This window comes from Lipotes vexillifer, unplaced genomic scaffold (assembly GCF_000442215.2).
Source record: "Lipotes vexillifer unplaced genomic scaffold, Lipotes_vexillifer_v1.1 scaffold421, whole genome shotgun sequence".
In the NCBI taxonomy this organism is placed as follows: Eukaryota; Metazoa; Chordata; class Mammalia; order Artiodactyla; family Lipotidae; genus Lipotes; species Lipotes vexillifer.
The window spans coordinates 30535-55668 of NW_006781198.1; the positions used below are offsets into that span (position 1 = coordinate 30535).

Consider the following 25134-nt stretch of genomic DNA (forward strand, 5'->3'; position numbering starts at 1 on the left):
AAACAGGGGAAAGAATGGCCAGCACAGTCCCCAGGAGAGGCTCTCTAGCCTGCCTCAGCCCCTGGCTCTCAGCATCCGCCGGACCAGCCCTGCTCAGCCCAGGCGAGATAAAGGCGATCCTCATTTTCAGCACCCATGGTGCTGGGCTGCACCCTGCAGGCCTACAAGCCCTGTACTTGCCCATCTTTGAGAAAGAGCCGAGAGTCAGCGACAGAGACATCAGTGGTTAATGGGTAGGGGGATCTCACACGGTGCTGGAATGACACCCCAACTGTGTGTGGCGGACGGTGGGCAGGACATGGCAGTAGTCTTCGTTCCGGGGGAAGAGAGAGGTTACCAGTTACAGGGGGAATTGACTTAGGGTTGGCTTATCAGTCATGTGAGTAGGGTGTAGGTGAAGCAGGCGCTGGTGGAGCAGGGAATGTACAGAGAGCGAGAGAACAGCCAGCTTGAGTGGCCTAATCATACACATGGGAACTTTCCAAGTTCTACCAGCCCTACGGTAAAGATACACAACAGCAACTCATCAGGAGACTTTCCATTTGGTACCTAAGAGAGATGAAAATGTAATTTCCTAGAAGGAGGATTATTAATTGTAGGATCTAATGACAAACTGACTTGTAGACATTATATAACATTATATTTTGTCTTCCATGTGGATTCTTCAGAGAGTGAACTTGGCATTTTAGATCTAATTCAAGTATTTTGGAAACATTAGATAAGTGTTTTTGAAAGTGTCTGTGAACTGGTTTTAATTTTCCATGTAGACAGGAATAGAAATGGTGATGGGAGTAATGATATTAGAGACCAATATGAATGAGATTATTACATAAATTGATGCACAAAATAAGCTGAAGATCTCTGAGACTAGCATAGCAGGACCTCCAAGCTGTACTGTATGTATCAGATGTAAAAAAAAAAAAAAAAAAAAAAGAATCTTCCTGTGATCCAAGAAATGTCAACTGTGGTGATATAAGTATAAAAGTGCCAAACCTGCCTTCTTTCAGATAAAAAATTTAAAAGGTTACTCCCAGGTAAAATCCAGAGGGAAAAGTCATCTAAGTTTACCATTCACTTGTTCACCCAAAATAGGGGAGAGTCTTAGCTTTTGCTCTTGGATTGAAGCCAAGGTACTATACACAAGTTGTGCAAAATTAGTATGTGGAGTTCAATGTTGCTTTCCTTGCTCGGTGCTTTTAAAGAAATTGAGTAGTTCCTGTATGATATTTTTTTTCCTTTTCTAAACTGCATTTCTATGCCCACCAAAGGCATGCTCTAGTATTGGCTACTGTAGTATTCAATATTTCAAAAAGTGTTTGAAACATTTCTTTAACTATCAAAACCCAAAACGTTGGCGTTTGAATGGATATCAAGTGCAGCATTCCTTAATTCTTTCTGCTGTTTGTCACAATTGTTATTTAAAGAACCAAATATGTATTGCATGAAGACGTTGTACCCTTTTTCCCTTAGTTAAAATAAATGCCAAGGTACCTGGAGAAATAATTCAAGTGAACAATTCAGTAAGTCCATATCTCAGTATGATCTGCATTCCATTAGGTGTGACTATGAATGTTTAATCAAAACTTTGCAGTTGTAATTTTATGTTCACATTGTATTTGAATACCTCCCAATATTTTTGAAAGAAATCTTTCAAACACACGTATATGGCCTGTCCACAGATTTCTCACGCTCTTTTTATTTTGAAAAATTTCAACTATACATGAAAATGGAAAGACTAGTACTGTGAAAGCCTGTATACCCTCTACCCAGATTTAACAGCCATGTTTTTGATCTCTCTGCATATAGTTTTTTGTAACTGAACAATTTGCAATTCTTCGTGACACTTTTGCTCCTTCTATTTCTTCCCTTTCCTCCTGAGCTTTTAATTGTCCCTGCTCAGAACCCTTCACCAATTCTGCTTGCTGCTTGCCCCTTGAACCAGGCATTCTAAATGACTCCAGCTCCATCCTTTGTCTTCAGTTAAGCACTAAAACATTTTGTTGCTTATTAAAGGAATATCAGGCATCAGTAAGAAGATGGAGAAAATCTGCTTTGTGTGGGAGAACTCAAGAGAATGTTCTGGCCTTTGGGTGTTGACTGAAAAACCATACCCCGAAGCCATGCAGAGGAAGGAATGTAGGTAAAAAGCAAAAATGATTTTGCATGTTAGAGGCTTAGGGAAAAGATTTGATGGCAAATAAGGCAGAATATCATCTTTCTCAATTATAAAGTTGTGGGATGTCATCTATCCATGGTAAAGACCTGTCTGCCCCATCTCCACACATAAAGTGGACAATTGCAAACCCCACTAACACAGTATACATGGTAACCCCAAATACACACAGTGCACCTTGATCTCAGGTCTTAGTGCTTCACAGGGTTAATCGGTCTGTTTTGCTTGAAAGGACTGCATCTAATCCTTTAAGTATTAGGGAATGGATTGCTAATCCATAAACAAAAGAGAAAAGCAAGTCCCTGTGCTACCTGAACGATAGGTAAATCTTCCATTCAGGAGTTCATTGCTATTAAGGAGACAACACGTCTGCTGAGAATTAAGCCTAAACTGAGGTAAAGTGGACCTTGAGATTAGGAGAGAAAAAGAACCAGTACACAGTGCTGATGTGTCAGGTAAAGAACAAGGAGGCAAGCTGAGTCCTTTAGTAAGTTGTGTGTGTGTGTGTAGATAGAATAAGAAAACTGGATGTTTAAATCAACAAAATGCAGAAGATAAATTAGTGTGTAAGATGGGCATTAATAAGCATATATTTTACTATTGGAAAAAAAAGTTTTAAAAAAAGGAACTGGGCTTCCCTGGTGGCGCAGTGCTTGAGAGTCCGCCTGCCGATGCAGGAGACGCGGGTTCGTGCCCCGTTTCGGGAGGATCCCACATGCCGCGGAGCGGCTGGGCCCGTGAGCCATGGCCGCTGAGCCTGCGCGTCCGGAGCCTGTGCTCCGCAAATGGGAGAGGCCACAACAGTGAGAGGCCCGCATAACGCAAGGAAAAAAAAAAAAAAAAAAAAAAAAAAGGAACTAGTTTAAAGCAAGATAGTTTCCTTTTATTTACCAAATATGGTAAAACTGTAGCAGCTACAGATTTAACAGAAGTAAAACAGATGATGTTATTAGGAAGTCACAAATGCACTGGTTTTAGACTTTGTTGGCTTTTAAAAATGAAACAGGGATTTCCCTGGTGGTGCAGTGGTTGAGAGTCCACCTGCCAATGCAGGGGACACAGGTTCGAGCCCTAGTCCGGGAGGATCCCGCATGCCGCGGAGCAACTGGTCCCGTGCACCACAGCTACTGAGCCTGCGCTCTAGAGCCCGCGAGCCACAACTGCTGGGCCCATGTGCCACGGTTACTGGGGCCTGCACACCTGTAGCCCGTGCTCCACAACAAGAGAAGCCATGACAATGAGAAGCCCGCGCACCGCAACGAGGGGTAGACCCCGCTCACTGCAACTAGGGAAAGCCCGAGCACAGCAGTGAGGACCCAACACAGCCAAAAATATAATTAATTAATTAATTAAAAATAAAATAAAACAGTTGCCCTTTTTATTTTCCATTCCATATTACATATTAAATACTCTCAAATATCTAAAGGACCCCAATCAGAATTTTTTAATAATAAAATAATCTTGACGTGACTTCTTTCTTATGAATTTACTAAAATACTTGAGAGGAGAAAGAATAGTTAAAAAGACATATCCTGTGATTGTAATCTACTTTTAATCTAACTAGAGACTAAATTAATTACTAATTTTTATGCCTGCTTTATTATAAAATGGTAGCCCAGTTGTAAACAACTTACTTGGATTTTATGTCAAAAGACTAGCACAAGTGAAAACAGGAAGTCTAGTGTTTATTTAATAGTAGTGTATTATACCAATGTTGGTTTCTTATTTTGGCAGCTGCAATACAGTAACATAAAATGTTAACATTGGTGGAAACTGGCTGAGAGTAATATGGGAACTCTGTAAATAAAACAGTAAAAAGAGTCTTTGTGACTCTTCTGTAAATATAAAATTACTCTAAAAGAAAAAGGTTATGATTTTTTGAAAAGGCTAGCACGTGATGATATTTATAACAATGAGTGTAAGGATGTAAGGATAATGGCTTGCTCAATGTTATCCAGATGATTACTGTAATCATGAAAATTATACATAAAAAGCTTGTTAATTAATATTTTGGACTTTTTGAAGTAAAATCTATGTTTAAAAATTCAGCTCAGACTATCAGTTCTAAACAAGTAACCTATAAAGCACAATCAGACTAAGAACAGTTATCTAATTTGGGGGATATTAGAATACCCAGAAATAGTCTTTCTTGAGACCAAAATAAGTTGGATGAGACCATTTGAACAAAAGAAAGTTATTGTCGGCCAGTTTCTCCTGCATTTCTGGTTAATTTGGAAGGAAAAATAAAGAACTGCAAGGAATCAGATGTCCATACATATCTTCTGTTTCCATTTTTTTCTGATATTCAGATATTTCTGAAATCAGGGCAGTTGGTAAGATCTAAAAACCCAGGAGACAGAGCTCTTTGAATAAGTAATTTTGTAGAGCTCATTAAAGATATCACATGCCTTCTTATTAAATAAACTAACTAACTAACTAACCCAAAGAACCTGTGTCCAGTCCCGCCACAGTTCTTGGCATTTAGTCTTAGAGACCAGGCAGCTGGCAGACAGTAGCCCATGGGCCAAATCTGGCCTGTTCTTATTTTTAAAGCCCATGAATTAAGACTGGTTTTTACACTTTTATTTTATTTTTTTTTTGCGGTATGCGGGCCTCTCACCAATGTGGCCTCTCCCGCTGCGGAGCACGGGCTCAGGACGCGCAGGCTCAGCGGCCATGGCTCACGGGCCCAGCCGCTCCGCGGCACGTGGGATCTTCTCGGACCGGGGCACGAACCCGTGTGCCCTGCATTGGCAGGCAGACTCTCAACCACTGCGCCGCCAGGGAAGCCCTGGTTTTTACACTTCTAAATAATTGAAGAAAAAAAGACCAAAAGGAGAATATTTCATGACACATGAAATGAAATTCGACTTTTAGCATCTGTAAATAAAGTTTTATTAGAACACACCAATATCTCTATGGCTGCTTTTCTGTTACAAAGGCAGAGCTGAATAGTCGTGACAGCGATGATAAAATCTAGCATATATACTGGCCCTTTAGAAAAAAAGTTTGTCAATTCTATTATAGACAACTTCCCCCATACACACATACCTCCCTCTTGGTTTTCAGAGCAGTGTTCTCATTTGACTTTCCAACTAACTGCCACTCTGGGATTTAAGCAGCCATATGACAGGCTTGGTCTGGTGAGGACAGGACAAGGAGTGTGGCTAGCTAGGAGGGGCCTGGCAGACACTAGTACAAAGGTAAGATGTCAAGTACTGGAAGAGCTAATATATGGCTGAAGAGGCTGGGCAGGTCCTGGTGATCTGATAGAAAGGTCCCATTTTAGGAAGTCAGCCGAGGAATGAGGAGACAGGAATAGGAGACATGAGATGAGTGGTCTAGGAAGAGCCTAGAAGGTCAGAGTTTGCAAGAGCTGCATGAACAAGCAGGGTGAAACCAAACCCACATTCTAATCTTGAGACAAAGGTCACTGCCCCATTTTACCCTGCTATCTGGGGTTTGATGGCATTAGGTCCAAAACTACTAATGACATTCAGAAGAAAATCAAGAACGTGAGGGGAACCCTACCTTCTCGTAGATTTAACTCCTGTGATGGATGCTGAAGAAAAACTGTTTATCTCTTGACCACTAGACTTTCCTTGATTATGGTCTTCCTCCACTTACAATGGTGTCACGTCCTGATGAACCCATCGTAAACTGAACGTATCGTAAGTCAAAAATGCATTTAATACACCCAACTTACAGAACCCCATAGCTTAGCCTGGCCCACCTTAAACGTGCTCAGACACTTACATTAGCCTACAGTTGGGCAAAATCATCTAACACAAAGCCTAGTTCATAATAAAGTGTTGGATAGCTCGTTATTTATTGTACTGAAAGTGAAAAACAGAATTGTTTAGCGTCGTGCTTGAGTGGCTGACTGGGAGCGGTGGCTCTCCGGCCGCTGCCCAGCATCACAAGAAAGTATCATACTGTTTATCACTTGCCCAGGAAAAGATCAAAATTCAAAACTTGAAAGACGGCTTCCACTGAATGCATATCACTTTCACACCATTGTGACTTTGAAAAATAAGTCAAGCCATCTTAAGTCAAACCATCGTAAGTTGGAGATGATCTGTATCCAGTTCCACAAAATATTGATTACAAGATACCTTTACTTTTATATCTTTACCTTGGGGCAGAAGCTTCTCCTTCTTTCATGAACTGGCCATATCTAGTTCCATTATCAAAGTGAAAAGCTATCTTACCCATCTCCCAAGCAAGCAAATCTCCCTCATATGTCACTAGAAGTCCCCAGTGCCTACATTCATCCCAATTCCCATCTGACTATACAGGAAGTATATACTGTAATGAACAATAGTTGGGCGATGAAAAGTGACAAAAAGAGGGAAGTCATTAAGTTGTGCTGATTCAATCATTTAATAGCCAGGAATAAAAATAGATCATTTTTTTGATTTGATAAATCAAGTGTAGTGGAACAAGTATGTTTTAAAATGTAAAGATAAATACTAAAAAGAGCAGAAAGAAGGAAGAAGTGGTAATAATTTCATCCGTGCTGATAGTATGGGGTCAATTGGTCCTGTCTAAGGAGTAGAGGATTAAATGTATTACATAAATTTACATTTATAAAGAACCATTACTTTAGGAGTTTGGGATTAACATATATACACTACTATATATAAAGTAGTTAACCAACAGGACCTACTGTATCGAACAGGGAACCATACTCAATATTTTCTAATAACCTATAAGGGAAAAGAATCTGAAAAAAAAAATATATATATATATATGTATCTATATATATATATATATCTGAATCACTTTGCTGTGCACCTGAAACTAATACAACATTGTAAATCAGCTCTACTTCAATAAAAAAATAATTTTTTTAAAAAAAGGTAACTGCTGGGGTAAAAATGCAAATATGTATTTCCTTATAGCCCACACCCATACCCACAGAAGAAAATACAGTCTGAGTATTGAAAGATTTAAACAGTAACAAAACAAAACACCAGAAACAAACAAAAAACAACCAATCCAGTAAACGTTCTACAAAATGTGATGCAGAGTTAAGACCAAACGTATATGTATATGAGCTTAATTAACTCTGACACGCACTGTTGCCTACCCAACAGCCATTGCCCTGCCTTTTGCCTGTTTTTTTGTACCCTGCTTTGGTTTGGAGCATGTACCCAGCCCTATGGTATGAGTCACTATTGGCTAAGCTGGCATGGGTATTCTGTGTCCTTTTGTCAGCATCCCTTACATCTAAGAGTAGCCAGGAGTTGACTGAAGGAAAATGTACAACCTAAAAGTTTCAAGTTATGTTTTAATTGGGGACCTTACTGAAGACTATATAGCCCAGGAGACAGCCTCTCAGATAGCTCTGAGGAACTGTTCCAAAGAGGGAAGGGAGGAGCCAGGGTATACAGGACTTTTTCTTGGGAAACAAAAACACCCTCTCGCCCAGAAAAAAAAAAAAAAAACATGTCGTCAAACATCAAAAGATTACTGCTAATCACAAAAAAAATCTCAACTTAATGACTTTAGTGCTTGTCTGTGTATGGGAAGATGCAAGAGTCTTGGACTCATTGAAATTATTCCTTAGATGTGTGTCTTAACTATCTAGGGCCAGTATCATGTTTTTCTCCATCCTGAATTCTCCTCAGGGTGCACCATTGGGGTGACTGCAGTGGCTGATGGCTTGATTACAGGCAACATTCGTTGTTTACTGGAATGACAGGCAATTTTATTTTTTAATACACTGGTATATGACTCATTTTTATGGCCAATGAGACTTGAGGGGACATCTACTGCAGGGCACCGGAAAATATAGTTTTTTCCCTTGATAAGAGTAGCCCCAGGAGGATACAACCTTTTACCCTGACTACCCTTTGTTTTCTGCCTTTGAATGTGCCTGTGATGTTAGGAGCTGTGGGAGCCATCTTGTGTTCATGAATCAACAAGAATAAGGGCTGGCAGAGCAGAGGGAAGGAGCCTGAGATCTGATGACTTTGCTGAATGAAGGCCAGCTACCGAGTTGTAGAGTGACTCATATCTTTCCTTGCAACTTTCATTTCTGTCTTCAGGCCTATAGTACAAGGAGGTCATGATTAATCTTGCTTAGCAAAATGTTCCCCTCCAAAGCTTTTAACCATTTGCCTTTGCAGACGTTTAGGTATTTCACTTGCAGCAGAGAAGAGTTGACTTTGTACTAAAAATCTTCCTAGCAGAGAATCTTCCCGGCTTCAGATTACATAAGTGACCTTTAGCTTGTGGCATAGAATTCCAGATCACTGGAAACGGCAATGCAATAATGGAAAATGATTCAGAAGGAGCTTCTTGAGGTCACACACTTGGGTTACATAAACTGCTTCAAACAGCCTTTAATTCTTTATTCTTATACATGCTTAAGCTCCTATTAGTTATTGGGTATTACTACTGCTTGGTATCTTTTACTGATTTCAACAATGACCTCTTTTTAGCTAAATCCATTATTCTTCTCCGGTTCTTCATTTTCTTGACCTCTCTATTGCATTTTTAGAAAACAATTACTCCTACCCTCAAATGCTCTCTTCCTTGACTTCCCTTCTATTTGCTAGCAGTTTCTTCTCTTTTTATTGCCTTTGATTCCTCATGCCACCCCTTCACGGGATATTCCCTTTCCCCAGTGCTTTGCTCCCTACTACTTTATTCTTTCACTCAAGGTCACATCATCTTCCCTACAGCCATTACCTCTGTGCTAACAAAGGCCTGTGCTACTTTCTCACTTAAATCATAGTCCCCCGCTGCTTCTTGCTATATACTCTTGCATATTGCCCTGGTACTGCAATTTGAACGTATCTCCCTTCTCCAACTGGCTCCTTTTTCCAGTTTCCTGCCTGTGGTCATGGCACGGTCATTTTCTTAGTCACTGCTGTTGTTTGGTAGAAACGAAAGAAATTTAAGTTAGCTCAAACAGCAGAAATTTATTTTCTTACAGCTCTGGAGACTAGGAGTCCAAGATTAAGGCATTGACAAGTTTAGGCCTCTCTCCTTGGCTTGTTGATGGCTGCCTTCTTGCTGTATCTTCATATGGTCTTTTCTCTATCCACACACATCCCTCGTGTCTCTCCCTCTCTTTTTTTGGTCTCTCCCTCTTTTTGTAAGGACACCAGTCATACTGGATTAGCGCTCACCCTAATGACCTCATTTAACCTTAATTACATCTTTAGAGGATTTATCTCCTGATGCAGTCACACTCTGAGGTGTGCTGGGAATGCTGGGGCGGTGTGGTGGGGGGAAGGGCATAATTTCATCCATTATAGTCACCCAGGCCATAAAACTTTGTTCTCCTCTTTACTTATCTCCATTATCTTCTATCCAGACATTTAGTCTTCTAGACTTTTCCTATTGTGTCTAAATCTATTTATTTACCACCATTCCCAGTGCCATGCTCAGACCTTAATCAATTCTAAATTTCCTTGCCTAGTCTTTATTTTCTGTTATAATGACTCACCTAATCTTTTCTTTTGGTATTTTTGTCAAAGCCATTCATGTTTGTAAGAAATACAAATGCTAATCATCAAAAGGAACAGTCCTCTGCCCTAATCCCAGGCCCATCTCCCAGATGTAGCCTCCATGTAGAGCCAAATACTGTGCCAGGAGTACATTTTTTCCTTAAAATCCACTGTTCTTAGAGACTAGAAGCAAGATAGTTTGTGACACATATGAGTTCCAAAAACTAGAATAGATTTTTACTGAATAGTGGTATAACTGATGGTATATGTTTCTTAAAGGTCCAAATGTAATTTTAAAAATGGAAAAGGAAAAAAAGACCCACTGTTAACAATCCCTGGGCCATCCAAAATAAACTGCTCTTAACAACCATACAAATACGTCCTCTTTTCTGTCACTTCACCAGTTGCTCAAAACTCTTGCCACATTTAGTTCATTTCACATTTGGACATTTTCTAATTATTTTTAGAGCTTCTAATTATTATTTTTTTCCCTATTGAAAGGTATATTAGTCTCCTAGGGCTGCCATAACAAATTACCACAAACTAGATGGCTTAAAACAATATACATTTATTCTCTCATAGTTCTGGAAGCCTGAAGTCAAGGTTTTGGGAAGGGGATGCTCTCTCGGGGCTCTAGGGAAGAAGCCTTTCTTGCTTCTTTCTAGCTTCTGTGGAACGAGCAATCTTTGACATTCCTTGACTTGTAGTTTCATTATTCAGTTTCTGCCTCCATCTTCACATGGGCTTCTTCCTTGTGATTCTGTGTATGTCTCCTCTTCTTGTAAGGACACCAGTCATTGGATTTAGGGACCACCCTAAATCCAGGATGTTTTCATCTTGAGATCCTTAACTAATTACATCTGCAAAATCCCTATGTCCAAATAAGGTCACTTTTTTTTTTTAAGGGTGGTTTTTTTCACTTTGTTTCACAAAAAGAAATATTTGCCAGGTTACCAAGAAAATGCATAAGGCAACAATAAGTACCAGAAAAAAAAGACAGAATGTGCATTTGAGTTCAGCTAAATCATAGTATCTAGCATGTTGACTGGTGCAACTTCCAGATTTGCAATGTATTCTTGATTGAGGATCCATATTCCAGTCTTCTTTTTCTCCATTAACTCTCATTTTTTTAGGGTTAGATCTGTATTCCCTTACAGGTTTTCTTCTCTTTCCACAAAGGGACAAAAATTCAGGTCAAAACCTGTAGTCACATCCCGGGCTTGAGAAAATAATTGGTAGTTAAATAATGAAAGCAGTTATTCCTCCCCTACACATTCCCAAAAGAGAACATGAAGGCTGGATAATTATAATTGGCTTTTTGACCATCAACCCCCAACAGGATTTTTCCATCCTACCATTAAAGTGTTGATTTCTCAACACTGTCGAAGAATCTGGAGTGAATGTTCTTGTCTTCTGATGAACTTAAAGCTTCTGTTTGGAGTAAAATAAACCAAGACTAGTTTCCCTTTCATGCAACAGCCCTTCACGTGTTTGAAGATGGCTACTCTGCTGCCTCTGAGCTATCCTCCCATCAACTAAGAAATGCCCCAGTTCTTTCAATCATTCTTCAAATAACTTGATTTCTAGTACTCTACCCAGCTTATCTGTGCCTTCTAGACAGTACAATTCTTCAATATGCCTAAGTGTGTACCTAAAACTAAACACAATACCCCAGAGGTGACATGCTATCCTGCCCAGGGAGATGTGGTTACTTCCCATCAGCCATGCAATGTTTCCTTTAATGCAAACTAAGTTTGGGGACTATTTTAAAGTATCTGCATCCACTGTTGTACCAAGCTTGTGATGAACTAAAGTCTTTATCTTTTATTTTAAGACTTAATACCATTCTGAGTCTTTAATTGCACTTATGCAATTGATTTTAAAAAAAACCTAAATATGAGATTTTACATTTATTCCCATTAAATATATCTTGAAGCTTCCAGCCCATGGAGGCCATGTTGATACTCTCATGAGCTCTGAGGGCCAGAAGGTCACATTTTGAGGTTCCATGTGGACATGAAGTTTCAGGGGACACTATTCAACCCACTATAAGGGAAAAATATGACTTGCTCAGTATATCATTAATGTTTTTCCCACCCTAACTACTTTGAAGAAAGAGGGAATTATGGTCCAAAATGAACCCAGGAGCTCAAACAATGTCATCACTGCCTTGTTTCTCTCCAACACTATGGGTTTGTTTTCCTCTATGTTGGCTTCATTCCCAAGCAAGCTTACCTCACGTGCCAGCAAAGATACGTTCTGGCATCTCTCTAGGCTCATCCTCTTCATAGATTATGATCCAAGAAAAAATACAAATGACTTTGCCGATAGTTCCAGCAAAATACTTAAGGAAGTCTCAGATAGACCTTGTTTGGCTCATCTCTGAACCAATCACTGTGGTCATGGGAATGAACAAAGCTTGCTCGGCCTAACCTGGGTCACATGCCCACCCCTAGTATGAGAGGTGAAATGACCGTACCTAAACCACAGGGAATAAGAATGGGGAAGGATGGTGCCCTAAGAGATCCTTGATAGATGAAAATCACATTATTCCTTGCAAAGCTGAAAATAGCTTTATCAATAGCTTGATTGATAGTTTAACTGTACATAAAATTCTAGGTTTATGATAATTTTCTTCCAAAATGTCTAAAGGAATATTTCATTGTTTTCTTTTTCCCCAGAGTTTATTATGAAAAAATTCAAAAGTACAGAAAAATTGAAAGCATTTTATGTGAACACCCATATGTCTATCACCTAGATTCTACGATTGTTACATTTACATTATCAAATATCTATCCATTATTCATCCCTCTATTCATCTATTGATCCATCTTATTTCTTAGGCATTTCAAAATCAGCTTCAGACATTACTACACTTTACTCCCAAACACTTTGGCATGTATATCGTTACTCAGAGTCCAATATTTGTTTATAATTTTTTAATTTGAGTTAAAATTTGTATACAACAAAAGGCAAAAATTTTAAGGAAAGCATTCAATGAGTTTTGACACTGCAACCCAAATCCATATCAAGATACAGAACATGATGTTCCTTCATGTCCCTTTCCAATAAACCCCTGTACCTACCCCTTGCAGAGACAACCGTTATTCTGGTTTTTTTTCAATCATAGGTTAATTATGCCTGTTTTAGGACTTCATGTAGATGGATTCATACAGTATTCATTCTTTGTAAGAATTATTTTATTCTACATAATTTTTTTTTTTTTGCATAATGTTTTTGATGTTCATCTACATCGTAGTCTGTATCTATTCCACTGTATGAATGAATATACCACAGTTTATCCATTCCCCTATCGATAGACACACGGGGGCTGTTTCCAATTTTCAGCTATTATAAATAAAGCTGTTATACACATTCTTGTACACATGTTTTTGTGGGCATAGTTTTCAACTTTCTTGGACAGACACTTAGGAGTGGAATTGTTGAGTCATAGAATAGCTGTAGGTTTCATTTTATAAGGACCTGCCAGATCTTTATGCAAAGGAGTCGTACCATTTTATAGTCTTCCAACAATATACGAGAGTTCTAGTTGCTCCACAATCCTTGCCAACATTTGTTGTTGTCAGTCTTTTCAATTTCAGCCATATTGATGAATATGTTGTGATGTTTCATTTTGATTTTAGTATTCATTCCCTAATGTCTAATGATTTTGAGCACTTTTCCATGTGCTAGTTAATTTCCCGGAAAGACAGAAGAGATTGACAGAAAATTCTGTGTTCATGAGCAGAGCTTGCTAAACAGGGAGGCTTCTAGTTACAAGGAAAGGCTAGGGAGCCAGAGAGAGGAGGGCTTACCTGGACGGCTACCACTCACCTTAGCATTAGTTCATCAGTATTTAATGAAAGTTATTGTCTGCTTATTGTCCTGTTCCCATTACGCTTAGCTTTTATGGCTTTATTCATTTAAAACATTATTTACTGCTCTTTTAAATTGTGTATTGTAAGGGAGGGGAGGCAAAAGTTTTTGCTTAGACTGCTGTTTTGAACCTAATCTTCTATCTTTTAAAAATTATTTCCTGCTCTTTCTAAATGGGCATCTTCCACTATATTTAGGTTGTTACATTTACTGTCTCATGGATATACCAGACTAGTAGCTACCTTCTTGCCCTCAGTTATTGTTTCTTTTCCAGATATTTCCTTCTTCTCTTCGCCCTCTTCTTCCACCTAAGCCTAAAGAAATTTTTTCGCAACTTTTGACGCTAACTTGAGCACACTTCCTCCATGAATCCCATTTGTTTAATCCAGCTTTCATTGACATCCCTTTCATCTTACTACTATCCAACTCAGTACCTGTCATTCACAATTCAGCTCTTTTTTAAAAAAATATTTATTTATTTGGCCGCGCCAGGTCTTAGTTGCGGCACACAGGATCTTCACTGTGGCATGTGGGATCTAGTTCCCTGGCCAGGGATCGAACCCGGGCCCCCTGCATTGGGAGCATGGAGTCTTAACCACTGGACCACCAGGGAAGTCCCCACAATTCAGCTCTTAATTATACAGACTAGTATTGCTCATTCTTGTTTCAGATATTTATTATTATGTTGGTAACTATTAAAAACTCTTTGGGAACAGGTTTTTTTTTTTTTTTTTTCTGTCCTTCAAAACACGTAGCATAGTATGCATGTGTAGTAGATATTCAGTAAGTATTTGTAATAACTTCCCTACTATTTGCAAGAAAGGAGGCAGATGACAGCTTTTTTTCTTCCTTTCTTTCTGGAAACAGTAGGAGACCTGTCTTTGAATTGGAAGCTGAACTGGGGACACTCCATTCGGGGCAGAAGAAATGCTTATTCTTCTCCACTAAGGAAAAAAACAAGTTACATAGCATAAATGTTTGCTGAAAGCAATGGAGATAGAATGATCCACCAGAGTTGAATCAACAGAGGCAAGAGTGGTTTGGAAAAAAACCAAAGTAACAAAAGGTGATTTAAAAATACATTTTGCATTTTACAGTCTAGAATTCCACAACATTTCTAACAGTGGGTTCTCACAACATTGCTAACAGTGTCATTTTCAATTAAAAAGGAAAGAGGTCTAGTGGTGGAACAAGAGCAAGAGGATTAGTTATAAGTGCTGTTTACCAAACATATCAGCTTCACCAACCTTCTGGGCACATGGTAGGTTTGTACTGCCTTGATCCCATGAAGTTAGGGGTAGCCATGCAACTTACTTTGGCCAAAGAAATGAGAGTGGGAGTGATGTCACTTCCAGGTGGAAGCTTTAAAAGCCAGTGAGGGATTTGCCATATTCCGGTTTTCTGCTTCAGTGGTCATGGAAGCATGTGATGCTCCATAATTCTGAATTCTTAAAAGTCCATAATGAACAGTCTCTCTGAAGACCTGTGATGGAAACATAGTGTGACAGATAAACCTTTGTTGTTTAAAGCCACTGAGTATAAATTATTGCTGTCCAGGGTCAAGCAAACTACAGCCTGCAGGCCAGCTGTTTTGGTAAAATTTTATTGGAACACAGTGATGCACATTTGTTTATGTATTGTCTATGGCTGCTCTCGTGTTACAGCTGAGTTGAATAGTTGCAACAGAGACTGTGTGGCCTTCAAGTCAAAAATATTTACTATTACTCTTTAAGAAAAGGTTTGCTGACCTCTGACCTAGTCTGTCTTGCCTGTGATAGACCTAGAGGTCTTTGATAAGGGCCCTTATGCGGCCACTATCTGTTTTGTGCACAACGCAAATGATGTTTATAATAGCCAGCCTCCAAGATAGCCCAGATGATCCCCATCTCTTGGTGTTCACACCCTTGTGCGTTTCCTTCTCGCACTGAATAAGGGCTGACTTGTATGACCAATGTGGAAGTGATGCAGTGTAGCTTCCAAGCCTATGTCATGAAAGACACTGTCACCTCCATCTCCCCCTCTCTGAGATCACTCTGGAGGAGGCCAGCTACCACCATGTTCTGAGGACACTCAAGAAGCCCTATGGAGAAGCCCATGTGGTAAGAAACTGTGGCCTCCTGCCAAGTCATGTGAGTCAAGCCTTCAGATGACTGCAGCCTTGGCCAACATCTTGACTGCAACCTCATGAGTGACTCTGAGCCCAGATCACCCAGTTAAGCTACTCCTGAATCCTGATCCATGGAAATTATGAGATAGTAAATGTGTTGTTTTAAACCACCAAGTTTTGGCATAATTGGTTACGAAGAAATAATTAATGCAAGGTTCAAATGAAAAAGTGTATTGGTACTCTATATGCTTATATATATATATGTACATAGAACTTTATATACACACATTTTTTTTTTTTTTTTTTTTTTTTTGCGGTACGCGGGCCTCCCACTGTTGTGGCCTCTCCTGTTGCGGAGCACAAGCTCCGGACGCGCAGGCTCAGCGGCCATGGCTCACGAGCACAGCCGCTCCGCGTCATGTGGGATCTTCCCAGACCGGGGCGCGAACCTGCTAGCCCTGCATCGGCAGGCGGACTCTGAACCACTGCGCCACCAGGGAAGCCCATATACACACATTTTTAATTTTATTACTAGACAAAGAATTTATGTACTTTAATAATTAGAGTATACTTGTGTGAATATAGATAGGTGGAATTATCCTGTGAAGGAAATTATTATACTTATATGTTATCTTCCCCATTTGCTTTTCAACACCTTAATCTTTGTGGAATAAAGGGTGAAATGTGTTCTGGGAAAGAAGGGAAAAAATTCCCCAAATATTTAAGTTTTCCTTGATATGTTAACTGGTCAATTTGTTTTAAGTTCTTTGTAAAAGAATTGGGTAGAATGAATGGAGCAAACTTTTTTTTTTTTTATTGGAGTAAAATTGCTTTACAATGTTGTATTAATTTCTGCTGTACAATGAAGTGAATCAGCTATGTGTATACATATATCCCCTCCCTCTTGGACCTCCCTCCCACCCCACCCCTGCATCCCACCCATCTAAGTCGTCACACAGCACCAGGCTGAGCTCCCTGTGCTATACAGCAGGTTCCCACTAGCTATCTATTTTACACATGGTAGTGTATTTACGTCAAACCTAATCTCCCAATTTGTCCCACCCTCCCCTTCCCTCCGTGTCCACATGTCTGTTCTCTACATCTACATCTCTATTCCTGCCCTACAAATAGGTTCATCTGTACCATTTTTTAGATTCCACATATATGCGTTAATATACGACATTTGTTCTTCTCTTTCTGGCTTACTTTACTCTGTATGGCAGACTGTAGGTCCATCCACATCTCTACAAATGACCCAATTTCATTCCTTTTTATGGCTGAGTAATATTCCATTGTATATATGTACCACATCTTCTTTATCCATTCATCTGTCGTTGGACATTTAGGTTGTTCCCGTGTCCTGGCTATTGTAAATAGTGCTGCAATGAACATTGGGGTACATGTGTCCTTTTGAATTATGGTTTTCTCGGGGCAGGGTATATGCCCAGTAGTGGGATTGGAGCAAACTCTTTATAATACTTTATTTCTAATGGTGATCATGTATTTCTAATAAAAGTGTTAGAAGCCAGATTTTTCCAGTTGACTGCTATAACCTTCCTATATACATTAAATGGAATAGTTAGTAATAGCATTTGGAATTTGGGGAGCGACAGGGAATCAAGAAAGATCTTTGAAGTGAAGTTAATAGTGAAGAAGCAAAAGTCAGTGGGAGCCAGGGTTCAAGGGAAACGAAATTAAAATGTTTCTGATGGCATTTACTTTTTCTTTTACAAATTGAGACTAACAGACAAAGATAATGGGTAAAAAATTCCTTCTCAAATAGTATCAGCAGATTCTTCTGGACAGCAGTCTGTTCATCTTTAACCCAAAGTATAAACAGGAGGGCATGAAGTAGTTATTTTTGGATAATACCTGTAGACATGAAGCATGAGAAGCAGAGAAGAAAACAGGAAAGTTAGGGGAGAGAAAGAAAGGAAGTGGGGGAAGGAGAAGAGGTTAAACAATAAAGAAAAAACATAGTGCGGTGTGAGTGCTCCCCAACTTATTCCTCTGGTTCTTAACTGTGTTCCAAACTTAGGATAATGCTGGTTACCTGGCCAAATCTTATTTTCCAAGCCTGTAACTTGCTTTAGGCCTTCAGGAAATATTCAACTATCAAGCTGCGAATAAGTACTGACCTCCACAGTTCGGGCCTACATGAAATTAGCATAAGCCTAGAGGAGAAATTAACTATCTCCTTATGTTCCCCCCACACCCCAGAAAAGGCCCAGAAAACAAATATAATTTTTCCTTTTATATCATTTTTGTTTAGTAACCGTGTGACTGCTGTGGATGGGAGGGCTGTATGTGCCAGAGTGTGTGCTGTGAATAAACCCTCTTGGACTGTGGAATTTTATCGCCCCATATTATCAGTTACCTTAGATGGTACACCTGTAAGGTTGAAATCTGGAGACCAGGCTCTGGTGCTGCTGCTTTTAGGATCAAACTGGAGAGTTTCAGAACTGGTTCTCTAGGCCTGGATTGACTTAAGCATAAACTTGTTCTGTATAGATGTTTGTCATGCTTATTAAACTGTAAGTCATACATATGACCAAAATCAAGGCCCATGTCTGATAAACTTAACAGCATTAATGAAGGGAGACAAAATATTTGAGAATTCCTGAAACAGCTAGTATGCTTACTGGCCGTAATTGTAGTTATAGAGAAAACTGAGCTAGAAGTGTTTTCTTCCTCCAGGGAACATTGCTGCTGTTCCTTGGCTCGTGTCACTGAGACCTGACACAGACCCACAGCACACAGTGTCTTAGGATTTCTTCAGCTTGTGACCAGGTGTCTCCAATTCTATTTCATAGGAGCTGAAACTGAAAACTTCATTTTTTACCTCAACATCTGCTCCATCCTGCTTTTTCACGATTATTATAGCAGTGTAAAAAGTTTTCAGTGGTTTCATAGCTAAGGCACCAAAAGCACAAGTAACAAAAGAAAAAACAGATAAAATTAACTTGAACAAAATTTAAAACTTTGTGTTGCAAAGACCACCACCAAGAAAGGGAAAACCCACAACCCATAGAATGGGAGCAAATATTTGCAAATCATATATTTGATAAGGGACTTGTATCTAGAATAAAGAACTTCTGCATCTCAATAATAAAAAGACAAGTAGATCAACTCCAAAAAAATGGACAAAATCTCTGAATAGAAATTTCTCCAAAGAAGATAGAACAGCCAAAAGCACATGAAAAGATGTTCAACACCATTAATCATTACAGAAAGGCAAATCAAAACCAATGTCAGATACCCACTTCACACCCACTAGGATGACTATAATCAAAAAGGCAGACAACAACAAGGATGTGGAGAAATTAGAGTCCCTATACACTTCTGACTAAAATGTAAAATGATGCCAACACTTTGTAAAAACAGTCTGGCAGTTTCTCAGATGGTTAAAGATAGAGTTAACATTTGCCCCGTAATTTCATCCAAGAGAACTGAAAACAGAAGTCTACACAAAAACATTTACAGAAATGCTCATAGCAGCATTATTCTTTTTAATTATTTATGTACGTATGTATGTATGTATGTATGTATGTGTGTATGTTTTGGCTGTGTTGGGTCTTCGTTGCTGCACGCGGGCTTTCTCTAGTTGCGGCGAGCGGGGGCTACTCTTTATTTGCTGTGTGAGGGCTTCTCATTGTGGTGGCTTCTCTTGTTACGGAGCACGGGCTCTAGGCACGCGGGCTGCAGTAGTTGTGGCATGCGGGCTCAGGCTCGTGGGCTCTAGCGTGCAGGCTCAGTAGTTGTGGCACACAGGCTTAGTTGCTCCGCGGCATGTGGGATCTTCCCGGACCAGGGTTTGAACCCGTGTCCTCTGCACTGGCAGGCGGATTCTTAACCACTGCGCCACCAGGGAAGTCCCAGCAGCATTATTCTTAATAGCCAAAAAGCAGAAACAACCTAAAAGTTCTATCAGCTGATGAATGGATCAACAACATATGGAATAGCCATTCAATGGGATGTTATTCAGCAATAAAAAAGAGTTAAGTACTGAAACATGCTACAACACAGATGAACCTTGAAAACATTAGGCTAAGTAAAGGACCATGCATTGTATGATTCCATTTATATGAAATGTCCAAAAAAGGAAAATCTATAGAGACAGAACATAGATTAGTGGTTGGGCTGGGAAGAGGCAGAAGTGGAGTGACTGCTACTGGGCATGGGGTTTCTTGTTTGGGTGTTGAAAATGTTCTCAAATTCTGGTGATGGTTGCACAACTCTGTGAATATACTAAAATCCATTGAATTGTACACTTTAAATAGGTAAATTCTGTGGTGTGTGAATTTTATTTCTAATAAAGCTACTTTAAAAAAAAAAACTCTTCCAAGGAGATGATCTTGGATACAAATTAGGGCCAGATCAAGAAGACATGAACCATTACTATTTTTTAATATCTTTTTTAAAAACCAATGTCCTAAACTACCTGAAATCCTCAATTTTACCCTTTGAGTTTTCTGCATAGTTATCATTATGTGATTGTGAAAATCAATCAGGGAAGCACTAGGAAAATGCTAGATTTATCTTTCAAGGTTAACAATAATTTGGAAACCTCAGGAATCTCATCTTTTAGTTCTGAACAATTTATTTTGAAGGGTGGGTTGCAATTATTCTTTTAACTCCTGGGTGAAAAATATGTCATTACAGGTAATCTATTTTGATTTTACCAAGTGAAGAGCAGTAATTTGGGGACCCAATAGAGTTCTAAAATTTCATCACAGAGAGTAGCTCATAAAGGATTATGTAGGCTTTGCTTTTGTTGAGTGTTGGCCTTTGCTGATTACTTATTTATATAACTGAGTTTTTATAGGCACACTGGAGCTCTGAAAAGTGGGACTCATTGCTTTTTGGTGCCAAAGACCTGTGATTTGGATGTGTGGGTCCGTCCCACAGTACCCTCTTCATATTTTGAGGAAGACAGAGAACCACCTAAGGGACAGGTCCTAGGTCTAAGGTCCTGATTGACGGATCGCCACTAGAAATTGTGTTCTCCAAACGTATGGACACCAAGGCGGGGGAAGCCGTGGGGGTGTGTGTGAACTGGTCGATTGAGATTGACATGTATTCGCTGATGTGTCGAAAACTGATGAATAAGAACCTGCTGTATAAAAAAATAAAATAAAATTCAAAATCTCAAAAAAAAAGAAAGAAACTGTGTTCTCAAAGTAGGGTTAAAATGATCCAAGGGGCAGGTTCGGCAGTTTTTCTGCTAAGCCACAGCAGCAACGCTCCAACGGCGGCGTCTCTCACCTTCTTCGGAGCTTGAAGGCCGCCCTCCCTCCCTGCGCACATGGCGAGGTGGGGACAGAGAGCCATGTGCGACCAACGTGAGCCACTTACTGCTGCACGCTGTTTAAATTCCAGGTATTGGAAATGAATTTTCAGCTGCAAGATACCGCGGGGCAGACCAGAAGGACTACCAATCAGTGGTTTAGAAATAAAACCACAACGAACTGAAACGAGAGTCTTCGCCTCCTCTTCCGACACACACTTCCCTTTTCCTCCCTCACTCCGCCTCCTTCACCTTGGCTTACTCTCTGCCCACCAGCTCCGCCCCGTCCCGCGACCCGGCGGAGTCTAAGAGGCGGACCAGCCCAGGGAAGAGTGAATCCATCCTGGTGCTTCGTTTGGGAGGGCATAAGGGCGTGGCTTTTTGACGACAGAGCGGGAGGGGCGAGGGGCCAACTCTGGAGCCCGGGACCTCCCGACAGAGGGGGCGGAGGGAGAATGGGTCGGCCCTTTCCACGCCCTATGGAAACTCCATACTGGACAAGAGGGGAGTGTCTATCCTCAAACTTCCCTTTGAGACGGGAATGTTAACTAAGAAGCTTAAGCTCAAAGTGTCACCCTTTTAAAAGCTTGCTCACACCCTCTGCTCCAGCTCTTCTTTCCTCCCTCCTTTGACAACCACGTAAACCTTCCCCCCCCCTTCCAGTTTTTTCTCCCTCTTCGCTTCTGCGCGGATGGTGGCGGCCGGCGGGGTGCGCAGCCGCAGAGAGTTCGGGGCGGTGCCGGTGAGGGGCGGGTGACGCAGCGGCCGTCGCTGCCATTTTAAGTTGTTTGTTCTTGCTTCTCTTCTCAAACGCGACTCTGCCCCGGATCCGGGAGGCGCCGAGGTCGCCGCCGCCGCTGCCGCTTCCGCAGCCACCGGTGGGGGGGGAACCGAGCTGTGCCACCGCGGAAGCCCACCCTCCGCTTCAGCATCTCTCCCCTCCTGGTCTCCTCGACCTTCTTTCCGAGAGCCGGAACTCGACCCGTGCGGAGAAGAAAGACTCCAGAGCAGATGCTTGAACTGAAATAACTTTATTTTGGGGGGTTTACTTCGCTGACAGAACCCCCCCCCTTAGCGCAGGGCTCCCCTCCCCTTCCTCCCTTCCCCCTCCGCCGCCAGTACAAATCCGACTCCCCTCTTCCTCCTCGTTTCTCCTTCTCCTCTCTTTCTCTCGCCGTCGCCGCCGTACCCGCGTCCTTCCAGTCCGCCGCCGCCCGGGGCGCCGAGCCAGACTATGGGTCCCAGGTGGGGGCTGAGCGGCGGCAGCAGCGCGGGCGGCCCGGTCACAGTGCGCAGTGCAGCGGGGATGGAGGGGCTCAGTTGGCTGGTGGTTTTCTCTTGACATGGCTCCTGCCCGTGCTGCGAGCAGCGCCCCCGCCGCCGCCTCCTCTTCCGCCGCCGCCACCGCTCCGCCCGCGGGCTGCGGCTAGAGGGCCCGAACCCCACCCGAGAGTCGGTCAGTGAGTCCCGGTCTCTGTGGGGACAGGGAGGGGACTTCCCCGTCACCCACCCCCGCCCCAGCTGCCTCGAGTCCACCCTCTACCCCTTTGGGAAACCAACTAACGACCCCGCCCTAAGCAATTCAAACTCGGGAAACATGGTCTGTTCAACGTGAGAGCGGAATCCGGGAACTTAATTTTTTTTTCTTAGGGGGGGGGTGGGGTGGGCATACTTTAAAAAATAATTAATATTAACGCAACTATTTTCTTTTCTTCCCACTGATCCTTCCCATTTACCCTCTCCCGCCTCCTCTACCCGGGCGGGGATTGTTTCCACGATGAAATGAGTGAAAACCCGAGTGATCCAGTGTCTCCCGTGGTGCGAGTGAGTCGCTGCCGCTGAAGGCAAAGGGTGGGGGTGGGACCTGGGGGGTGGAAGGCCGGTGGTCCCCAGGCACTGCCTGGTATTTGGGAGAAGAGCCCGCCACCTTTGCCTCAGCAATGCTCACAAGAAGATAAGTCGCACTCCCCACGGTCTTGCACGGGGGCAGATTCATAGGGAAGGCTCCCTTGGGGAATGTAGGACTCATTGCAGGACTTGGGGTGTTGGGATCCCGGGCATTAATCAGGTCTAACCACAGAGCTGAAGTCATTATTGTATCGTATTCTGTACCCCCTTTCCCTGTGCCATCATGATTCTCCTTGGCAGCAGCATTAGCAGCCGCCTGAGGGTGAAAATGTGGGTGATGGGGAAGTTGGTAATGACTCCGCTGTTTTTTCTTATGGCTCCTTTGGGCAACAGCTGCCCGCCCCCGGTATACACTGTAGTTGATTGCAGGGAAACCCTGTACCTCTCCCCTTCCTTCTCAACCGATTTTGCACTTTTCTCTTTGCTCACCACCAAGTGTAATCAATAACACGCACTGACAATATATAGCAATAGTGAAATCTGAAATAACTAAGAATTAATTAGGTACTACAGCCATGGATCTGGCTGGGTAAAATCCAATTGGGTATTTCAGTTTCATTCACCTACCCTGTTTTGGGGGGTTATTTTGGTGGCTTTTTTTTCCCCTTTCCTTTTTTTTTTTTTTGACATTCAGAAAGCAAGGATCACAGTCCCCCTCCCCATTCCTTTTCATTATCCCTTCTCTGAAAAGAGGGAAAAAATCCGGATGGATTTTAAGGGTTGGACTGATGTCAGCTGTGTTTTATTGCACACCTAAATCCTATTAATAGGTTTTTCAGTTCCCCCACCTTTATTTTGGCAGTTAAGCCAAATGTGTTTTCCAAAAAGTTAGTTCAAGTATTTTCTCCTCTTTCTTTCCTTCCTTCCCTTCCTTTTTCCCATCTGACCCCAAACGTTATTGTCCAAACATGACTGGACAGCAGCTTTTGTTTCTTGACCCTGTAATATGACAGTCTGCTAATATTGCCAGAAGGTGCAGTTTTTGGGTTACAGTCGTGATTTTAGCTATTCAATCATATTAGCAGGAAAAAAATGACTTGTTTCTGTTGTACTTGAGTCTTAAGAAAAAGTGCCCATAGTTTAGTGACAATTTCCAAAGGCTTTAGTACCACCTGTATTTCAAAATGGGGGACCCAAACTCCCGGAAGAAACAAGCTCTGAACAGACTACGTGCTCAGCTTAGAAAGAAAAAAGAATCTCTAGCTGACCAGTTTGACTTCAAGATGTATATTGCCTTTGTATTCAAGGAGAAGGTAATTTAAAGTTCTTAATGTGAATTAGCACAAGTGATTTTTGTAAGTGTATATTAGGTTAAAGAGTCTACATTTGTGTGCTTTAACTTTGACCCTTGTGGGTAATTATCTCAATCAAAGGAGTTGCGGTATAACTATGAATGGAAGGCTTGAGTGCTCTTGGTTTGGTATTACTTAATTCTAAAGCTTCTTAGGATCCACTTTTAGTTAACATGGGGTGGGTAGCATTGTAAAACCCATTTATGTTTTACAATGAATTTCATTTATGTGGAGTTACATAGAGAACTTGATAACTGAATTTAAAGATTGTTTAAAGTATACAGAATGTTTGAAAGTAGTAAATTAGAATCAAAATGTTTATATGCTGAAAGCGATCTGGTTCATCAACTCGTTACCTTTTCTCATGGTACATTTAACGAAATAGAATGCACTTTAATTCTTAGGAGCAATTGATTACTGTAAAGGTTTAATTTGTGTTTAGAAGTGCAGTTGATTAAAATTCAGAATGACCAAAAGAATTTAAAATTTTTTTTGTCTTAATCAGAATTAATTCCACAGTTAAATAGCAAATAATGAGTTGTGAGGAGAACATGATAAAAGCAGTATTTTTTTGCAACTTAAAATAATGGACAGTTTCTTAGATAATCGATCTCTCTTTGACATGAGGTCAGGTTATGAATATTAAGGAAATGCTACTTTGATTTTGTGCTTAAATTATGAGCTAATTTCACATCAGAAACATCGTCTTAGCATGGTATCCCTTTAATTTTCCCACGTTTTTACCCCACTATTAAAGATACTAGTATTCAGTATTTAAGAATGCTCTTAGCTGCTAGAGTATAGCATTTTAAAGTGCTTTTAAAAGTGGTTTGTTTTGGGCTTCCCTGGTGGCGCAGTGGTTGAGAGTCCGCCTGCCGATGCAGGGGATACGGGTTCGTGCCCCGGTCTGGGAGGATCCCACGTGCTGTGGAGCGGCTGGGCCCGTGAGCCATGGCCGTTGAGCCTGCTCGTCCGGAGCCTGTGCTCCACAATGGGAGAGGCCACAACAGTGAGAGGCCCACATACGG

At 41.2% G+C, this 25134-nt stretch overlaps 1 protein-coding gene, 1 non-coding gene and 1 pseudogene across 2 annotated transcripts in view; 2 read left to right on the top strand and 1 right to left on the bottom strand.

The window, feature by feature from the left end:
- Nucleotides 1-471: 471 nt before the first annotated feature.
- Nucleotides 472-1011, top strand: LOC103090300 (AP-3 complex subunit sigma-1 pseudogene; annotated as a pseudogene).
- Nucleotides 1012-14052: 13041 nt separating this feature from the next.
- On the bottom strand, nucleotides 14053-14125 carry TRNAW-CCA (transfer RNA tryptophan (anticodon CCA)). The gene has a single exon. It is a non-coding gene; the product is annotated as a tRNA-Trp (tRNA).
- An 8449-nt stretch (nucleotides 14126-22574) lies between these two features.
- The window catches only part of CUNH6orf62 (chromosome unknown C6orf62 homolog), a 13943-nt gene continuing 11383 nt past the window's right edge, over nucleotides 22575-25134 (top strand). Inside the window, exon 1 of the mRNA XM_007454506.1 lies at nucleotides 22575-24067. Coding sequence (XP_007454568.1) covers nucleotides 23939-24067 — 129 coding nt within the window. The 5' untranslated portion in view covers nucleotides 22575-23938. The remainder of the gene's footprint in view (nucleotides 24068-25134) is intronic.